The sequence below is a fragment of the Schistocerca gregaria genome, chromosome 1, assembly GCF_023897955.1.
Source record: "Schistocerca gregaria isolate iqSchGreg1 chromosome 1, iqSchGreg1.2, whole genome shotgun sequence".
NCBI lineage: Eukaryota > Metazoa > Arthropoda > Insecta > Orthoptera > Acrididae > Schistocerca > Schistocerca gregaria.
In genome coordinates, this window is record NC_064920.1 from 544,454,906 (window position 1) to 544,474,627 (window position 19,722).

At 41.8% G+C, this 19,722-nt stretch overlaps 1 protein-coding gene across 1 annotated transcript in view; it reads left to right on the forward strand.

The window, feature by feature from the left end:
- Positions 1-201: 201 nt before the first annotated feature.
- Positions 202-19,722, forward strand: part of LOC126355861 (uncharacterized) — a 151,326-nt gene continuing 131,805 nt past the window's right edge. Inside the window, exon 1 of the mRNA XM_050006356.1 lies at positions 202-408. Within this exon, the coding sequence (XP_049862313.1) occupies positions 384-408 (25 nt within the window). The 5' untranslated portion in view covers positions 202-383. The remainder of the gene's footprint in view (positions 409-19,722) is intronic.

Genomic DNA, 19,722 nt, shown 5'->3' on the forward strand with positions numbered 1-19,722 from the left:
GCTGTGCACGTCTGCGGTCAGCCACTTTGTCTGTCCCACTACTAGGCTCCCAGACACGCACACGGCGTCAGCGCAACGACCGCCCGGGAACTAATGCAGAGTCGGAATTGTCAACGACAGACGGTCGCAAGCAACTTGGGAGAACTCGGGAGTCCGCAGGCCGGACTGTCAAAGACTGCCGCAGCTGTTGACAGTGAGACGGCGTGGTCTGCGATAGGGCGCTTGGAGGGGAGCGCCGAGGGAGGGGGCTGGGCCCGGCTGGCCTGAGGGGGGAAGGCGGCAGCCAGTCGCGGTCTGACAGCCGCCGAGTGCGCATCCAGTGTCTGTCTCGACGGCGCCCGCAAGCGCAGCGGCGGCCGACGTCCTCGCCGTACCGCTTCTTCATGGAGACACAGCCTGCCGTCATGGGTGAGTAGTGGTCACTCTCCAGCCTCACCTGCCCCGTTGCTGGAAGTAATGTGCGCCGAGGACAGCATTATTTATCGACTGACCAATTTCGTGGCAGGTCTACACACGTCCCGATCGGCTGCGGCCAACGATCACTGTGCCGTCTTGTTAGTGTGGTTTATCTCAAGTTCATTGAGTTTGTTTTGCGAAATGCACTCTGCTTGTAAAAACAAACAAAAATTGGATTTTGCCTTCGCTGGTTTAGAGGTAACAAGGCAAAAAAAAGTCTAGACATAGCTGTCGACAAAGTGGCTAATGCCAAGAAATTCTCCCACCTTCTGTTGCTTTAGGAAATGGGAGCCGATGATTTTCGTAATTATTTAAGAATGGATGAAATATGCCTTTTGGAGTTGCTATATTAAACAGATGTATAAAAAATGCAGCGTTTAACAACTGTTACATCTGTAAATAAAATCTCATACTTTGCTCATCATAAATGCGTGGATAGTGGCTGGACTTTTTTAATACGTACAACAATAAAGCAAGTATATTTTATGAATAAAATTCCATTGACGGTCTGTTTCGGTTTGTAGGCTCTACCGCAGATCTAAAGACCGAAACACAGACAGATTGGACTTAGATTTAATTTCCAGGAAGGAACGGAAATATCTAAAAACCTAAGTACGGAAAATCGACAGACAAAATATATCTTGCACCCTGTAACACAAACCATTATGGATTGGTTTAAAAATTAGTCCTTCATTTCTTGAATCTCCGGTAAGTGCCACAAACATCTGAAGTCTTCAAATGTCTTCAGATACTCTAAGATTCGTCCGTCTCGTGTAGAACGTCACTGAATCTCGCGCGCAGTGACGAAAGACGTTTTGTTGGACGGTTGGCCGACAGCGCTACACACACCAGTTCGTTTGGCTGGAGGATAATCGGCTGTGGTGTGGTCCTTCCCGCCTGACATCTCTAAAAGTGATGTTCTTCGATTGGTCAAAACGCTCACATCCGCCCAATTCGTCGGTCGGTCGGTTGGTGTGTGGAGCCCTTAAAGGAAGATGTGGTCATTTGCCACAAACACTGTGCATTTCACGTTCTTCTAATCCGCGTATGCAGTAGGAAGCGCGGAGGAGGGTAGGGAGAGGGGAGGGAGCAAAGCAGTACTCTGTTTGCGGGTATATCTGGACATGATCACCGGTTTTTGAACTGTAAATACGGATAAGTACGACCAGTCACTTGTGAAAAATTTTTCATCTTCAGATGGCGTAAGCTGAAGTCGCATATTAATATTTATTGCGTGGCGCTGGTTGGGTACTGTGAGTACATGATACAATCACAAGTATGTGAATTCTGCATGCCTCGTCTGAAGACCAACCTGCAACAGTTCGTAAACTAATCTCTGGACATAAGCAAATATTTCATAAAGGACCGGTTGCAGTTATCTTTATTTGTATTGAATTATTGTGTATTGAAATCCAAAATATCTAAGGGGTAATTATCCGTACTGTGCCTATTCTCACCAAACTGGTTTCTAACACGCAGTCATAATTATTTTTCAGCGTGGGAAATGTAATTGTTAGACTGGAAAACTTTGTTTTTGAATGTATTTTTATTTTAAGCTACAAACGCCATAGTTTCAGAATATAGAAGTTATGTAAAGTAGAAAATTAAATTTGAGTAACACGCGCAAATGTTTCAAATCAAAGTCTTGACATGTACGGCGTGGTTTTTATAATATGCATTATTGAGCATAGCCATAAAACTATTCAAAACAGTGTGTAACGACCTAAGTTGAGCTTTTTTTTTTAATTAACTCTCATGGCGAGGTACTGAAACTAGCTTGGGGACGGTAAACAAGGTGATACAAACGCGTACTCTCAATTTTCATACTGATTATCCAGTCTTCGCTATCACGATGTGAGACTCAACGCGGAGTTCTGATTCAAGCTTTCGAAGATGGTGCGCCTTGTTGAGCAGAGTGCAATGAGACAAAGAATAAATTTACGATGATGTATTGCAATAGCCTCTAGTACCACAGGTTAAGGTGATGTGACGTTGTCAGCGTCTATTCTGCTATGGGATGTTGTGGTTTTTACCTGAGGATTAGCCGGCCGCTGTGGCCGTGCGGTTCTAGGCGCTTGTCTGGAACCGCGTGACCGCTACGGTCGCAGGTTAGTCCTGCCACGGGCATCCTTAGGTTAGTTAGGTTTAAAGTAGTTCTAAGTTCTAGGGGACTGATGACCACAGATTTTAAGTCCCATAGTGATCAGTCATTTGAACCTGAGGATTATAACGAGTTAGTCAACCCATAAATATAAGTATTTATTGCTGCATTCTTAAAATACTAGGAAATAAACAGAAGTCCTAAATGAGCTCCACATGAAGTCGATGGCCCTTATTTTTTGTTCGTGTAAGCACTTAACTGATCAGCTCTACTGGACCATTGGTGTCAGCTGCTGGCTGTGTGACTGCCACTGAGGATGTGCCAGGCAGCCCAGCCCGCTAGGTAGTCGCGTTATCTACACATTAAAGTGATGACTGGGCATTTCCAACAGCTGGTTAGGAACAGTAGGACTGTAGAGATTTCTGAACTGCCCTTGGCGGATCCGATTCTGTGTTTTCTTTTCACTGTGACAAGCCATGCCAAGAGAATGGGTTTACTACAATATGTAATCTTATTTGATGATGTATACATTACGTGTATACCGCAGTGACTGTCCTCGTTAGCCCAACCTTGTAACCTTCTTGAAACATCTAGCCTGGCGCTTCATTTTTTGCGTCATTGACAGGAGGTCGCAAGAGATACGTAACAAATGATGGAAGAACAGAATGTATACTCGTGAACCCCCCCCCCCCCCCCCCAAACACAAACATATATGCGCGCTCGCTTCATTATTGGTAGACTGTAACTTGCTAAGTAATCGGTCTATACAACACGGTTTTCTGGAGTTAAAATATGCATGGTAGTACAACTCTTTAGTAGCCACTCTGATAGCCTCGCTGGCGGAAACTGATTACTTGTATCTTATTCACTGCTTGTAAATTTTCGTTTACATGTGGCTGTAATAAGGTACCCACACTTGCTTTCTGGTACTTCTGGTCATTTTGAGGCCTCTTGGTGCCGGTGTCCGATAGTGGGCCGCTGTCACAGCTGTTTAGATAGTGATTCTGGTATCTTGGATAAACTTTATCCTACGTCAGTGACAAGACTGGGGATACCAGTCAGTCTTCGCGCTTGTCAGTTTCTGGATTTTTGACGCGGTTTATTGTGGTCATTGAGGAAGTACAACCTTGTTTACTTCTGCAGCAGCACTTTTTCTGCGTGTGCATAAATATTCTCTAAATTTACCTTGGAACAATAACTAGTAGATTTTAAGCATATTAATCTGACAATTACCATTATTTCAAGACTGAACGTACCATGAAAACGGTGAAAATATGAAAAAAATGTAATTGTTGTTTTGATGGTTTGAAGTATGCTTTCTGTGAATCAAAGAAACTGTCACAAAATTCTTATTTAAGCACTTGGCGCTCAGTGTGACACACTCCCTTTTTTTGCTGTCATTTCTCTGCCATAATCTGTGATTTAATAAGGCTATGGGTATTTTTTCGTTGATTTCAGTTTTCAGCTACTGGCTAAACAGTATTGCATTTAGTTGCTTCCGATGGTAAAGTCCAACTTTTTTGTTTCTGGGGAAATGCCGAGATCGGTCTCCAAAGCTTTCAAGGAAAGGTCTGGAGTACGTGGAAGAAAGAAAATAGTGAATATAAGCATTATAAATACACGAGAAGTGGACAATCATTTATCTGGTGATAAATGTAAATTGTAGGCTAGGATACTACTACTGTGAGTGCAGAATTAAATGGAGGCTGTTGTAGGAGAACTGTTTTTCATCATTTCTCCATATGATTATGTAGAACGCAATGAAACCAACGTCGGAAATGCTGTATTAAATATTAATGTACTTTCGGAAGATACAAGTTTGTGTTTAGAATGTAATCGTGGCAAGAATGTATTGCAGTCGCTGCAACTACAACAAAATTTTAAACTCAATTTCTCGTAACTTTTGTTTTCTCTCTTTTCTGAAACTATCACAGGACAATGAAATTCTCACGTCCAACTTCGTTAGTACATGTCCATCAAGTGATAGCTCTGTGACTGTTATAAAGTACTCCATGACATTTATTTTAAAAATTTGCTCGTAAAAGGAATCATCACTAAAAAATTTCAAAATTACAATTTTATGTATTTCTTTAAAAATTTCAACTTGTTAGCAAATTGTGTAAATGTACGCTTAAGAAATTTGAGTTGTATTCTTAATACTGCCAGAGAAAATGTACGTTGGAAGTGGTCAGTTGAATACGAAGAAGATAGAAGGTACCTTCTCCCCTTAAATAATAGAGAAGGGAAGGAGTTAAGGTGTTACCGGGCCAGTGACGACTTAAGAGAAGGGCGGGTGGCGTCGAAAATTGTGCTTCTATTGATATTTGAGCGTAGTGTCATACAAAATACAGCTTCAGATCAAAATAATGTTACCTCCATTTACACTACCGTGTGAAATTGTCGAAGCATGCACCTCAATGAACTTGTTAAGCTTCCTAAGGTCGCTGTAAACGCTAATTGGAATTTTGTCGTAACTTACTCGGCTGCAGTTGTGCTGCAAAATCTGAATTGACAGCGACATGAATTTATATCTGAAAGCTTACTATTCCGGTAATGATGGGACTTGCCTCTGTGTTTTGGAGCACGTATGTCTCCGGCATCTCATTCGGGTGGCAACGTGCGTCGGTAAATTCACCTTTGCCCTCGTGACTACGACGAAGTGTAAATGCTCGGTAAGCGTTTGTACAGGGCTGAGATACTGTTATCCTCGTTTAAACGACACACGGCTGTATAATACCCTGCTACAACCGACGAAACTCTAAATGACGCAAAGTTGCTAAGTGCTCGGCACAGAACAGAGATCGTCACACCTTTATCATCTCCCGTGATAGCGAGAGATGGATAAGTAACGTATAACGATAACATCGAATATCGATTGGAGGTGACACGTACTTGCCTGGATTACACAACTCCAATAAATCACTAGCTATAATCACAGCTATAGCTCTCATTGCAGTTCGCGAACATTCCAGAGGTGACGTGGTATAATATATCCGGCCCTTGCTTTCTGAACTCATCGGCGTTAAAGTAATTGTTCTCCCTGGCACGAATGAAAGTTTATAGTAGTCTGTGATTGTATTTATTGATTGGGATAAATAGAAGCCGGCCGTTGTGGCAGAGCGGTTCTAGGCGCTCCAGTCCGGACCCGCACTGCTGCTACGGTCACAGGTTCGAATCCTGCCTCGGGCATGGATGTGTGTGATGTCCTTAGGTTAGTTAGGTTTACGTAGTTCTAAGTTCTAGGGGACTGACCTCAGATGTTAAGTCCCATAGTGCTTAGAACCATTTGAACCATTTTTTGATATGAAACTTCCTGGCAGATTAAAACTGTGTGCCCGACCGAGACTCGAACTCGAACTGGTTCGCAGAAGAGCTTCTGTAAAGTTTGGAAGGTAGGAGACGGATACTGGCAGAAGTAAAGCTGAGAGTACCGGACGGGAGTCGTGCTTCGGTAGCTCAGTTGGTAGAGCACTTGCCCGCGAAAGGCAAAGGTCCCGAGTTCGAGTCTCGGTCGGGCACACAGTTTTAATCTGCCAGGAAGTTTCATATCAGAGCACACTCCGCTGCAGAGTGAAAATCTCATTCTGGAAGCATTTTTTGATAAATGGAAATCTTGCTGTTAGCCTTCGTGCTAATGCGATAGCACTGGGCGTTAGGGCTTCATGCTATTATCAGCCCGATTTTTCTTTGACTCTTGTATTTTGTGATAACATACCAATTGCGTCATTCTAATCAGGTCCATTCGCCAAAACACTTCAGATCCAAAGAACACAAATAGATTTTTGTAGACATATTCAGCTGTTCTCCTAGTGAGAGAGAACTGTTAGTGTGTGCGAGACTAGCTTATAAACGCAGAAACTTGGCATGGCAAGAGGATGCCGTTCAAAATAGGAAAGACGGATTTATACATCACAGCAGATTGTTCGTTAGTAATACTAGCTGCTGCAGCTCTTTCACGCCGATGTAGTTTTATAATTTATGCCTCCATTCGCAGCAGGAAGGAATTAATATATTTATGAATTGTCCTCCATACTCGTATCCGTAGTTTACAATATATGTACAGGTAGTTCTACCCAAAAAATCAAAATATATGCGGTTTACTTTTCAGAATGAGTTTAGCTCATTGAAATGTTGTTTAACGAATGTAGAACCACTTTGGTCTGTTAATTAGACCGTGGAATAAACTACTTCACTACACTAAAATAGTATGTGCACTGGAACTATAGCACAACTTAACCTGAAACTTCCGGGAAGATTAAAAATTGCGTGCCACACCAGGACTCAAACCTGGGCAAGTGCTCCACCAACTGAGCTATCCAAGCACGATTCAAGATCGGCCCTCCCTGTTTCATTTTCGCAACTACCCCATCTCCTACGTTCCAAACTCCACAAAAGGTGTGACTCTTCAAGTTCCCGGCAGATGTGTTGTAAATAGTTTCACGGGTTTGCCGCTGGATGGCTTTGTGCAAATTGCACAATCTTTCCTCGGAGCAACTGTCATATATCTTCAGGTGGTTCAACACAATGCTTGTTCTTCAGTATTATTGATGCATTTTAATTTCCTACCTGTGGGTTTAGAAACACTATCCACGAGCGGTGACAGGCTTTTAGAGCCGTTGAGTAAAAAAATTAAAAGAAAAAAAGGAACTGGGTTTATAACAGCATTGTGATAAAGCTACGCTCAGTTAAAACTGTGGCCGAAACACTAGTCAATATCGAAACATGACGACCTTGTCAGGTAGCCGGAATTCTTTTTGGTAAAATAAACTATCAGCGAGCTGTGTAATCTCCTCTGGCGCGAAGCTAAGGCATTGCAGTCTCTAGGCAGGCGCAACACCGATCATAGGAGTTCCTTGGGTGGACACATTTATCTGCGATAGTTGCGAGCGGGGCACTTTATAGGCAGACAAGACACCAGTAGTAGTTATCTCTAACGGCTAGTTCTTGGAGTCGCCTGGCAACGCTTACTCCCTAGACTAGTTGTGCTTTCATATCAGTGTTAAGACACGGAACAAACTAGTCCTCGTCAGCCTTCGCAGTATTCTTGCCTTGAGAGAATTTGCGCTACGTGTGCACTGAACACAGGGCAGCATAGAAGGAAACTGAGGAAAATTTTCCCATATCACAGGCTCTAATATGGTTGTTGGGAGTTTTTGAGGCTGCGTTCCTTTTTCACTACGTACTTTTGACAGTGTGTCCTGAAAGATCGAGTATTGGGAGAAAGCGTGAAATGTATTAAAGAGCTGGTATATGAAGCGTTATACGTGACTGGAGACCTTCTGTAGGTAAGGTTCCATTGAATCATATCCTCAAAAGTGCTGTGCTTTATAAACGCCCTTCACATTGGTTCAGTGGTTCTCAGGGAAAATCGGAGGATACCGCAAGGCGAACGTGGGTTCTTCCCCTACTAAGGCAATGACAATTCCCATTTTGAATTATCCTAACGATGTTAAGCAGGCCGCATTCCCGAACAGCTAAATGATACTAGGGCACAAATTTCGGATTACCCATTTGGCTGATTAATGTATGCGAACGTGTTGCAGAATGTTATCCTACATTATATGCTTACAACAAAATATGCGAAGGATGTAGTCTGTAGAAAGCTATATAAAGCTAGGAGTGGATCGTGTAGATCTTGAGGTACAGAAGCAAATTGTAGTCAGTCTTGTAACGGAACTGTAAACAGGGAAAATTTTAGTGAGCTGTTAGTGAGTAGAATGAAATGCAGTACATACCAACAGTTATTTGGCAAGACTATATAGATGTAGCAGGAATGGTTTCAGTCGTTTAGCGCTGCTGAACATTCTTCGTATTCGACTAATGTCGCCTGTTTTTCACGTACAGTAGGCAACAGCATGCACTGTGAGTATAGTGGAATGAAACTTTCACTCTGTAACGGAGTGTGCGCCTTTCATACAGAGTTAATACAAGAGGACTGGGAATCGAAGCCGGTCCTTGACTATCGGCGATCCTTACTCTTGTCTACTAATCTATCCAGATAAATCATAACACACTTTCATAACTCGACTCCAAGCTAGCTGTTTGACAATTTACAATTCATTTTGAGAAACGCTGATTATTTATTTCGAATGGAAAAATAGCGGTAACATCGTTTCGTAGTGTAAGGGTGGTTTTTTTGTGTACTGTTTTCTACGAGGGCATGATGAAAAGTAACGCTTCCGAATTTTTATTAAATGACAGGTTTATTACTCTGTCGACTTTTCCTCTTTGCTGCGCGAGTTGCAACGCCCTGCCGCTAGAAGTCTCCGATTCGTAGCTCGTAAAATGGCGGTGTGTAACGTAATTATGGCGGTATGTGATGGACAGCGTGCTGTAATTGAGTTTCTAACCGCAGAAAATGTGCCTTCAGTTGAAACCCATAGAAGAGTGAAAGCTATGAACGGTGATTGTATCGACATCAGTAATGTGCGACGTTGGGTTGTTCATGCTCACCATTTTGACACCGAAAACAAGAGAGAATTAAGAGTTCCGCCACAGAGAATTACCTACGCCGAAAAGTTAGAGCTCGTAAAATAATCTGTTCGCAATAGATACGTCTGTCATATTTGCGTCCCAGTTGTTTACAAGTGGGCTGTGCCAATAAAGAGGAAATGAAATTTTAAATTAGATTCATATTTGCTTACGTATGTATACGTAACCAAAGTTGGCAACGGTAGTGCATTTAGTAGTGCTATAAAGTATGATATGGCACCCTTAAACACAGTTTCTCAGAAGTCGTTAGCCCTCAAAAGCAAAACCGATTTCACAAACTGATCCCAAAATAATTTCAGATCCGGTGTAGAGTTTGCGAGTTAAGTCCTCGTGTGATTGACCATCTATACCAGCCTGTTGCTAAGAGCAGTATGCTGCAGTGATTGTAACACGTGGAATAACGATGTTGGTTTGTTTCTAATTCCTTTAGAATCCCTGTCGTCTTTGTGCATAATAACCAACTATCTTACCAATATACCTCAATGCTATGTATGTCTGGCGAAAATAATCACCTCAATTTCGTGCTTGCATGCCTTTGATTTCATTTGTTCCCAACACTTGCTTTCACTAAAGCGACGTGTAGCTAACATTTACACGCTAACGGCACACTAACTGAAATCTACGGTCATGGGTTATATAGACGTGGTGGTATCTACGATACGCCAAAGTATCGCCTTTTCTAGAAATATAGCCTGTGTTAAGATATTCTTTTGTGAGCTATAAAAAAGCTAGCTCCGCCATTTTGAAGCGGTGATGTTCTGTGACTGTAGTTTTTGTCACAATAGCTAGTGTCGCTTTTATCTCTGTGTAAGCGACTCATTGTGCAATACTGACGAAATTTGCCGCTATCGGAATGCTGACGTCAGTAGAATATCTGGAAGACTCATAAGATTGGTGTCAGATGAGAGAAATGCGAAACTCGTTGACAGTTGGGTCTTTGTTTAATAGCAGATGAAGACTTCTTGGAAAATAGGGCACAACAGTTAATTTGATGCTGTATCATCATGACTCGGCTATTGAGCGGCTATAAGGTTGAACTTCAGACTAAGCCAAGTCGATATTAGCGCGTTTCAGATGTCTGTTCGCGACGAGTAATTACTAGACACGCATCGGCGGTTTGCGACCACGGCAATAATTTCTTGGACTTTAGAACTTAGTCGCAGCAAGTTCATTCATGATCTAGCTGTTCAGAAGATAACCATTTTTGAAAGAGAAAGGAATTTTAGTATGTAGTTTAAGCTTTTTGGTTGTCTCTTGAACGGAGCAGCTCCTGTATAAGGGGGAGTAAAATGACGAGACAGGCGGAAAAAATGTACGTAATAATGCAGTTTCTCTCACTGTGAAACAAGACCGTTATTGTCTTCATGGAAACTGTTAGTGGTTTCCTACGGAACCCTGGTAGCACACAGACGTGCGCCCCTTTGTCCGAATCAAATCTATGGCCACCAGTGTCTTTCTTCAGGGCTCCAAAAACATGGAAATCGTATGAGGAGAGTTCGAGCATTACGGAGGTTATGGGCGGACCCACGTTTTGGCAACACTGTTTACACTACGCTGCAGAAGTTTAACTGGGAAGTCCCTTACATATCATACATACAGTTTCGATCTCTCCCCGTGCGATTTCCATGTTTTCTCGAGCCTTGAAGAAAGACATTTGTGACCGTAGATTTGCTTCGGACGAAGGCGTGCACGCCTGGGTACAATGATGGTTTCGTAGGTAGCTGCAACCATTTTTGCATGAAGGCATTGAGCGTCTTATCCCACAGTGGAGTACATGTATTAGCAGTTCTAGCGCTTACTTTTGAACTAATGGACAGTTTACTTTTTTCCATGTATCTTTTTCATTTGACTGCCCCTTACGTAAAATCGAATTCAGTTAGTTATGGTATATTGGGCATGCATCTAGTGACTATGTCGCTACCTTAATGAAAAAGTAATCAAACGTATTCAGCAGCAGATACAAAGTATCTACGTGACCAACGAAACAGCTACACTGGGTTCTTAAATTCTAAATGACATGCTAATGTTGACATTTTGTGTACAGGCGAAAACAGCGTAAGCAGATTCACCAGATCACCGGTAACGCAAAAGATAATTGAAATATTGCACTTATACTGTGCTCGAGTTACCAGCTCATATTCCCCACACAAGTGTTCCTTGCTGCAATATCGACGGAAAAGAAATTAGTTAGGTGTATCTGGAGTATTTCAGTGAAGTGGAATGTGCATTGGTAATTTATATCAAAGATAATGTTCTCGGTCAATGCGGAAATAATGAAGTCAGTCATGGAATTGTGATAGGAAAGCGGCGGGTAAGTGGACAAAACGTGTACCTTTCCTAACGTGGAGACATTTCAGACGCTAAATGCGATGGAGGCAGTGTAAACAGTTAATGATTCTAGGCGCATTTTCATCCCAAAGTTGCCAACGCTCAGCTTTCCTTAATCCATGATGTCAATGTGTGTGCCAGAAAGGAAGACACTGTATACATTACGATCGGCTGTGGTCAATCAGGTGTCGACAACTTAGATCTATAATTAAGATTTTCTTTTTTTACTGTAGAACCAAATACGTTGTCCTGGACCGTGAGAGTTCATCAGACACAAGGTGACGTCGGGCGTGCAACATGGAAGTGCGAAGCAACCTACAGAATTTTGAGACTTTGAGTGCACGTGTGTGACGGAAAAGTGTCGTCTTTGAGTAACTGCAGGGAGGCTTAAGGATTACTTCGATGAAAATGCTATTTCGTGCAATCAATAAGAGTCCCTCGCAGCTTGAAAGTGAGTTTCTTGTATACACTGGATGGAAAGACGAATAATACATATCTTAAACCAAGAGCGAACAAAAAGAATGAAAGACTGAAGTCCACGGATTAAAAGCAGCAATGCAATCTTTTTACCCTACCGTTCAACCTGCAGATCAAAGATGATATGAAGCAGATAAAAGAAAGGTTTAGGAGTGGCAGTAAAATTAAAGGTTAATACATGAATTATAAGATTCGCCAGTTAGGTAAACCATTGTTGAGGTGTAGCAAATCTTCTCCCAGTGCAAGCGCTATGAGAAAATCAGTTATTTTAAAGGAGCTGTAGAAACTTGATCACTGTTCTCCCACTATACCAGTTCTTGGATGTACAACGAAGTCGCCAATTTGACGCCATAGTCGTGTTTACACCGTAATAAGACAAATATAAAAGGAATGGTAGTCGTTGAAATGAATGGAAGAAACGTTACCTGATGAAACACTTTCGAGTAAGTATGTTTTTCAGTGCATTTCAATGTTTGTCTGACGCAAAAGATGATTGCTAACTTTCCAACGCCATGTTTTGACCAGGCATGCAGTTTGGGGCTAAATCGAATAAACTGGGTTGGAGAAAGCTTGTAATGCCTCCTTCAAAGGTTGTCTTGTTAGGAAGAGCAAATAAATCAATAGGAGAAAGGGCAAAGCAGTAATAATGATCTCCTCTCCATGCAAACTTGATTTGGAAATTGAAAAAGTCAGGGAAAAAGAAGAGAAAACGAAAACTTTATTATGGGGACGAAACAAAAGCGTCAATCAGTAACTAAGGTGAAGTATCAGAAAACGACAGTCGGAAAGACCAGCTCAATAAAAGAAAAATTGCAAGATAATATTGTTAGACTTCATCAGGCGAAAAAAGACTGTCGATGCATGCATATTTTGTAATGCGCTATATTCACATTTGATTTCTGTTCTCAGTAAAGTCTCTCTGCGGTCTTCTGTTACGTTATGTTATTGAGAACATCGCCTATATTACTAGCATAGTTTGAATTTTTGTGTTTAAAACGAGTTTTGGTACTCAGATTTATCATATCCCTTGGTAGCATATTTGAAAATTTCTTTGTGTTCCCAAATTTTCTTGCAGAAGAGTAAACATTTGTTTTTGGTTTTCAGCTTTTTCGTTCGTTTAAATAGGTACCCAGTTTTACGTAAGGAGTGGGGAAAAGTTTAGCTATTTGTTTTTTATGCTGCAACGGTTTAAGCTGTAACCGAACTCGTATCATGTTGTTGACTATGCAACAGATTAGAATAACCTTAATTTGCAAATTTATTGACCACTGAATAAAATAAGAGTTAAAAGTTACCCTGTTTCACCCTTTCCCCTACGCCAAAAACTAATAATCATAAATAAATAAAATAGTTATCGTCTCTGAAAGTAACTGATAATCGATTTAACTGGAATGAACAGTGTAAGAGCAAAAACTTTTGATAGAGAGAACCACATAGACGAAAACATTGGAGTAGCAGAAAAGACAAGCGAAAAACTTGACAGCAATTTGGGAATCAGGAAGTAGGCTGCAACGGTAGCCATTGTTACTGTCTTAAAAGCCCCCACCCGCAATAGCAATGGTCACGTTTGACAAGTCATATGTGTGTTAAACTTATGTAGTTATGACTTACTGATTAACTCAAATAGCGAAAACATTATTCAGTCGCAACAGGTAGCCTGGGTTCCTTTTTTTTTTTTTTGCCAACATCGAAGGTCGATATTTTGTCTTCAGCGCTGATGTCACGATATTTGAGAATTCACTATAGATTTTTAAACATTCGACATATATTTTTTAAATATTGACGAGCATTGAACATCGCTAATTCTAGTATTGGTAAAACAGTTTTTCTGTTTAGAATCCAATGAACGATACGAGTACGTTATTAAATTGATGGGAAATGGATTTTTCATGTCACAAACTGCTGGGATGCAAGAGTAAAGAACTGTTTGTAACTGTTTAAACTTAACAATCATCTGTCCTTGGTCTGAAACTGAACAATACTCATTGCGCAGCAGTGCTCAGTCCTTTGTTAGTGACTATTGGAACTAGGTACAACTCATCCAGCGGTTGCGCCCTGTAATAACCAAAGGGCGTTCCAAAATTCGTCGAATTCACTGTCCTAGACAATGGACTAAATAAGAACGAAAATGTTTCTAAGAATCTGTTACTTCTCCAAATACAAATTTTCTGTTAAATATATTATGCCTCCATTCATTAATATAAACGTATTATTGATTCACGAATACCATCAGTTTTTTATATGCATATAGGAGTGTTGTAACTACATTTAACAGTAAACTTGCTCGAAGCAAATCTGCAGTTGTATTAAGGGTATAGATCTTCGGACATCTGTCGGCCATTGTCAACGAATATAGCAACTTCCAGTGCAATGATAATGATCCTCCTGCTCCTTTTCCAGTCACCACTATATACTTGAATGTTGTCCCTATATTTCACTCGATCGTTCTACTTATGGAAAAACAGAAGAAAAGAGAAAATTTAGATTGCTTCGAATAGCATTTCCGCTTAGCATATAATTGCATAGGCATATTTTCACCAAAGTCGCAGTTTTCCGAAATTCCCTCACCAGGGAAGACGAATGGAATATTCCAGAATTTGAAACACGAACATCTGCTAGCATCAGTTTCTTAGAAGTAGATATCTTAGGGGTTGCGAAGCAACTCAGATCCCTTGATACAGGCAAGTCTTCAGGTCCAGATTGTATACCGATTAGGTTCCTTTCAGATTACGCTGATAAAAAAGCTCCCTACTTAGCACTCATATACAACCGCTCGCTCACCGATAGATCTGTACCTACAGATTGGAAAATTGCGCAGGTCGCACCAGTGTTCAAGAAGGGTAGTAGGAGTAATCCATCTAACTACAGACCTATATCATTGACGTCGGTTTGCAGTAGGGTTTTGGAGCATATACTGTATTCAAACATTACGAATCACCTCGAAGGGAACGATATATTGATACGTAATCAGCATGGCTTCAGAAAACATTGCTCTTGTGCAACGCAGCTAGCTCTTTATTCGCACGAAGTAATGGCCGCTATCGACAGGGGATGTCAAGTTGATTCCGTATTTCTACATTCCCGGAAAGCTTTCGACACTGTTCCTCACAAGCGACTTATAATCAAGCTGTGGGCATATGGGGTATTGTCTCAGTTGTGCGACTGGATTCGTGATTTCCTGTCAGGAAGGTCGAAGTTCGTAGTAATAGACGGCAAACTCATCGAGTAAAACTGAAGTAATAACGGGTGTTCCCCAGGGAAGCGTCCTGGGACATCTGCTGTTCCTGATCTATATATATGACCTGGGTGACAATCTGAGCAGTTCTTAGGTTGTTCGCAGATGATGCTGTAATTTACCGTCTAGTAAGGTCATCCAAAGATCAGTATCAGTTGCAAAGCGATTTAGAAAAGATTGCTGTATGGTGTGGCAGTTCACGGTAAATAACGAAGTGTGTGAGGTGATCAACATGAGTTCCAAAAGAAATCCGTTGGAATTCGATTACTCGATAAATAGTACAATTCTCAAGGCTGTCAATTCAACTAAGTACCTGGTTGTTAAAATTTCGAACAACTTTAGTTGGAAGGACCATATAGATAATATTGTGGGGAAGGCGAGCCAAAGGTTGCGTTTCATTGGCAGGACACTTAGAAGATGCAACAAGTCCACTAAAGAGACTGCTTACACTACACTCGTTCGTCCTTTGTTAGAATATTGCTGCGCGGTGTGGGATCCTTACCAGGTGGGATTGACGGAGGACATCGAAAGGGTGCAAAAAAAAGGGCAGCTCGTTTTGTATTATCACGTAATAGGGTAGAGAGTGTGGCACATATGATACGCGAATTGGGATGGAAGTCCAGCAAAGACGTTTTTCGTCGCGGCGAGATCTTTTTACGAAATTTCAGTCACCAACTTTCTCTTTCGAATGCGAAAATATTTTGTTGAGCCCAACCTACATAGGTAGGAATGATCATCAAAATAAAATAAGAGAAATCAGAGCTCGAACAGAAAGGTTTAGGTGTTCGTTTTTCCCGCGCGCTGTTAGGGAGTGGAGTAGTAGAGAGATAGTATGATTGTGGTTCGATGAACCCTCTGCCAAGCACTTAAATGTGAATTGCAGAGTAGTCATGTAGATGTAGATATCTTAGGAAAACATGCACTTTAAACGAGATAAAAAGTTGTAAAAGCGCTTAGGATTAAAAGTTAATTTTGTAAATTTGCAGACTAGAGAAAATTAGCATTAATTTCAGCCGCCTATTGTGCGCCATACACAGGTGCGATATTATTGAGTGCTGCTGATCTGACAAGTAGAGAAATTTAGGGTCAGATACCAGAGTGGTCGTTAGATGAACGTGCGTGCGCGTCTCGTTGTAACTGATTTGTTATTTTCCTTCACGCACACAGCTGCCTTCCTCTTGTCTTTTACGGAATAGTGTACGAAGATAATGAAATTGCAATCAGAAGATTTGTAACTGCAATGAAATTTGTTTTTGAGGAAGGTATTAAAAACAATCAGGCGAATAAGTAGTCCCAAGTTATTCAATGAAACACCCCGAATTCCTTATAAGCAAATAATACGAGAAAATGTTACAGAAACTGGAGGATTAGCGTCAACGTACCTTATGACTGCAGTAGCCCTCTGAACTATGCACATGTTTGTCATCTAATGACTGGTTCCAGGAAACGAAATGGCTATAGTACTCTAAGCCAAGCGGTCAGATTTTTAGACTTCGTATTTCCACGGATGACGACACAGATTCGGAAAAGGTCATTTGAAATCAATGATTTTCCAATGCATGCTTGAGATGGCCTGGGAGGAAATTAAGATAGCCCTCAAGTATGCTAACATTTTTAAGTCTGACAAAAATTTGACCTGTCCCTGGTAATTAAATTATATGGTTAGTCATTAAATGTTCGCATTTATATTCTTTGCCACTGCAGCGTGTGATGTCACAGAAACTGCATAATATTTCAACGTGGCTGCTGCTTGCCATTTCCAGGTGCCATTTTGTGGTTGTGTGGTGGCGAACCAGTTCATATGCCAGCTCTCAAATATGAAGCTGTCGCAAAGTGGAGGGGAGAAGCTAAAACTTCGTCGTAGGATACATTGCTAGTAAATATTTTCTAGAATTGGAGGATTAGTTTAAAAGCCAGTATCCGCGCTTGGCACACGGTCTCGTCTGATGTGGCAGTGGATTTTCCGCAAGTAGGTACTGAACACTGTTCGAAAATTTAGGACATGATTACGCACTTGCAAGAAATTTCTGGGTGTCTCTGTCAGTTGTGAAAAGACAGACTTCAGATCCAGCGGTGTCGGGCTCGATCCGCTGTCAGTCTTAGGATTTTTATCTCTTTCACTTTTACCAGTATTTGTTGATGCTGAAAACGCTCCGTTGCTCCATGCTTCGGGCTGCACGTAAAACTGTAGATACCCCTAAAACTGGCTGCGTGGATTCGAAGGTTGGAGGAAAATGTAGGGCTATCACAAATAGGACCACGCCCTTTCGTGCTCAGACCTAACTTCGGGCAGATGACAGCTTCGCCTTTCTGTAAAGAAGTATCTGAAAAGTCTGACACTTTCCATACGTGCCATTTTTGTTCTCGATGTAAATGCCCTTTGTTAATAGATGGTTTTTGGCAGTGCCGTATCAAGCTTGTTTAGATCACTTACAGTAACCTGCATCTATATATGTACTAACCAAGCGCTGTGCAGTGCATGTCGAAGGGTGTTTAGAAACAATGTACTAGCGACTATACTGTCCCATTCCGTTCGTGTACTGAACCAAGGAGATATGGCCATTTACTTGTCAAATCGCCCTAATCGCTGTTCCCAAGATTCCTACGCAAGATACACGAGCCGGATAGCTCACAGATCGCACAGCCCCCTAGAAGGGTTCCCAAATTTTCGCAACTGCGTGTCCCGAGAAGCATTGGCTTCTTCAAAGAATTACTGTTCAATCTCCCTGAGCATTTCTGATCCACTACTGTTTGCTAGGTTTAAAACAGGATGATATAAGCCAAAGTGTCTTTAAATTCGTGCGACGCTTACCGTCGTGTCTGTTTATTAATGACTCTGTATTTTTTCTCGTTTCCTAAAGCAATTAACCTAAAAAGTTGCGTTACCAATCTAAACAAATGATGAATACCTATTTAGATCTTCCGTTGATTTAGGTAAATCCTAGATTGGAATCGTCCAACAAGGATAGTTAGCTAAGTTTCAGAGCTGCACTAACGCTCCATCTTCCATTACATAAACGTAGATATTTCACTAAATTCCAACCTTCACTTACTTACTGACGACATTCCGCACATCTTTTGTCCCTTCAATACTCTCAGAAAGGTTAGGGAGTGGAAACAGCTCCCTAACCAGCGACAACACATGTATCTGCTTTTCTTATTACGGAATTGTCAATGGAAATGACTCATACGGTTACAATCTTTGTAATCTTGGTCATTGTAGTGCTTAACAAGTAAAGAGGGAGCAAAGGGTTTCATGTATTCTCACCGTGCAGTGGTAATAACAATGTATTGGATTTGTTTTTGACTCGAATAAATAATAATAATAATAATAATAATAATAATAATAATAATAATAATAATAATAATAATAACAGGTGCGCAATACTGCAACGCTTCCACATTTCCGTGGCAGAAGGGTACGCTCCGCTGCAACACGATCGCTCTTGGTCCATCGTTTATCGGAATGGTAGGCCGTGAGATAGAGCGCAGAGGCGTTGGGTTTCACGTCTGACGCGTCAGATGGTCGCCGTCCTTGGCTGCTATCGGTTACCACGAGATAAGCATGTTCAGCCGACAACAGACATTCCGACCCGAGCGCGAACGAACGCGGAATTCGCGAGCGTATCAACAACCGAGACCTTGGGTATGGATTGTTTAAACAGCGTGTAGATAGCTCGAAGGACGGATGTCAAAAAGCAGTAAGTCAAATACCATCTTCCAATAACACTGCAGCCAAATACGCCCGGAGGGCCACGCGTGTAAGCTTGCCGCTTCCGGAAGGTACACCGACCCTGTATCGAATACATCGGCGGATTAACGAGGAGGGCCGATGTGCGGCCAGACTGGTTTCCACGCTGTTGCCCAATAAGACAACTTAAATACCGGGCTAGCACCCACATTCTGCCTCAGTTTAATTTGTGGCAAGATACTATGGGACCAAACTGCTGAAGTCATCGGTCCCTAAGCTTAAAAATATAACTGAAACTATCTTACGCTAAGGACAACATACACACCCATACCCGAGGGGTGACTCGAACCTCCGACGGGGTGAGTCGCGCGGACCGTGAAAAGACGCCCAGACCGAGCGGCTACACCGCGCGGCCCGTCTGTTACAAGATTCGTAAACATTTATAACACGTCCTTACACTTTCACATGGGCGAACACTACCTGCAGATAGATATACACAAATCCTGTACCGGGAGGAGGAGGAGGAGGAGGAGGAGGAGGAGGAGGAGGGGGAGAGGGACCAACAGGTAGGGCGTCCAGCCAACCTCCCAGCCTCTACCACTAATGTTGTCAAATCCAAGTTAACAAGCCGACCCTGTGCAAATAGATAATGACCAGGAAAACGAATAACTACATTGCTGTCAATTATTCAATAAAAAGATACAATAAGCGCGAATCGAAGAAAACCAGAAGAAATTGTTCAGAGATAGATATGATAAAGTAGGTTTTGAAGTACGCTACACGTTACTAGCCATTCTCAAAAGGAAGACCGCATCATCGTGACTTCTTTCTGCTTGGCAACAAATTAATCCGCCAAGTTTGAAGAGTGACGGTGGTGGAAGGTGTATTGAAAATGGGAAATGAACTACGGTGGGCGGCATTATTTGTGCGTAGTTGTGTCGC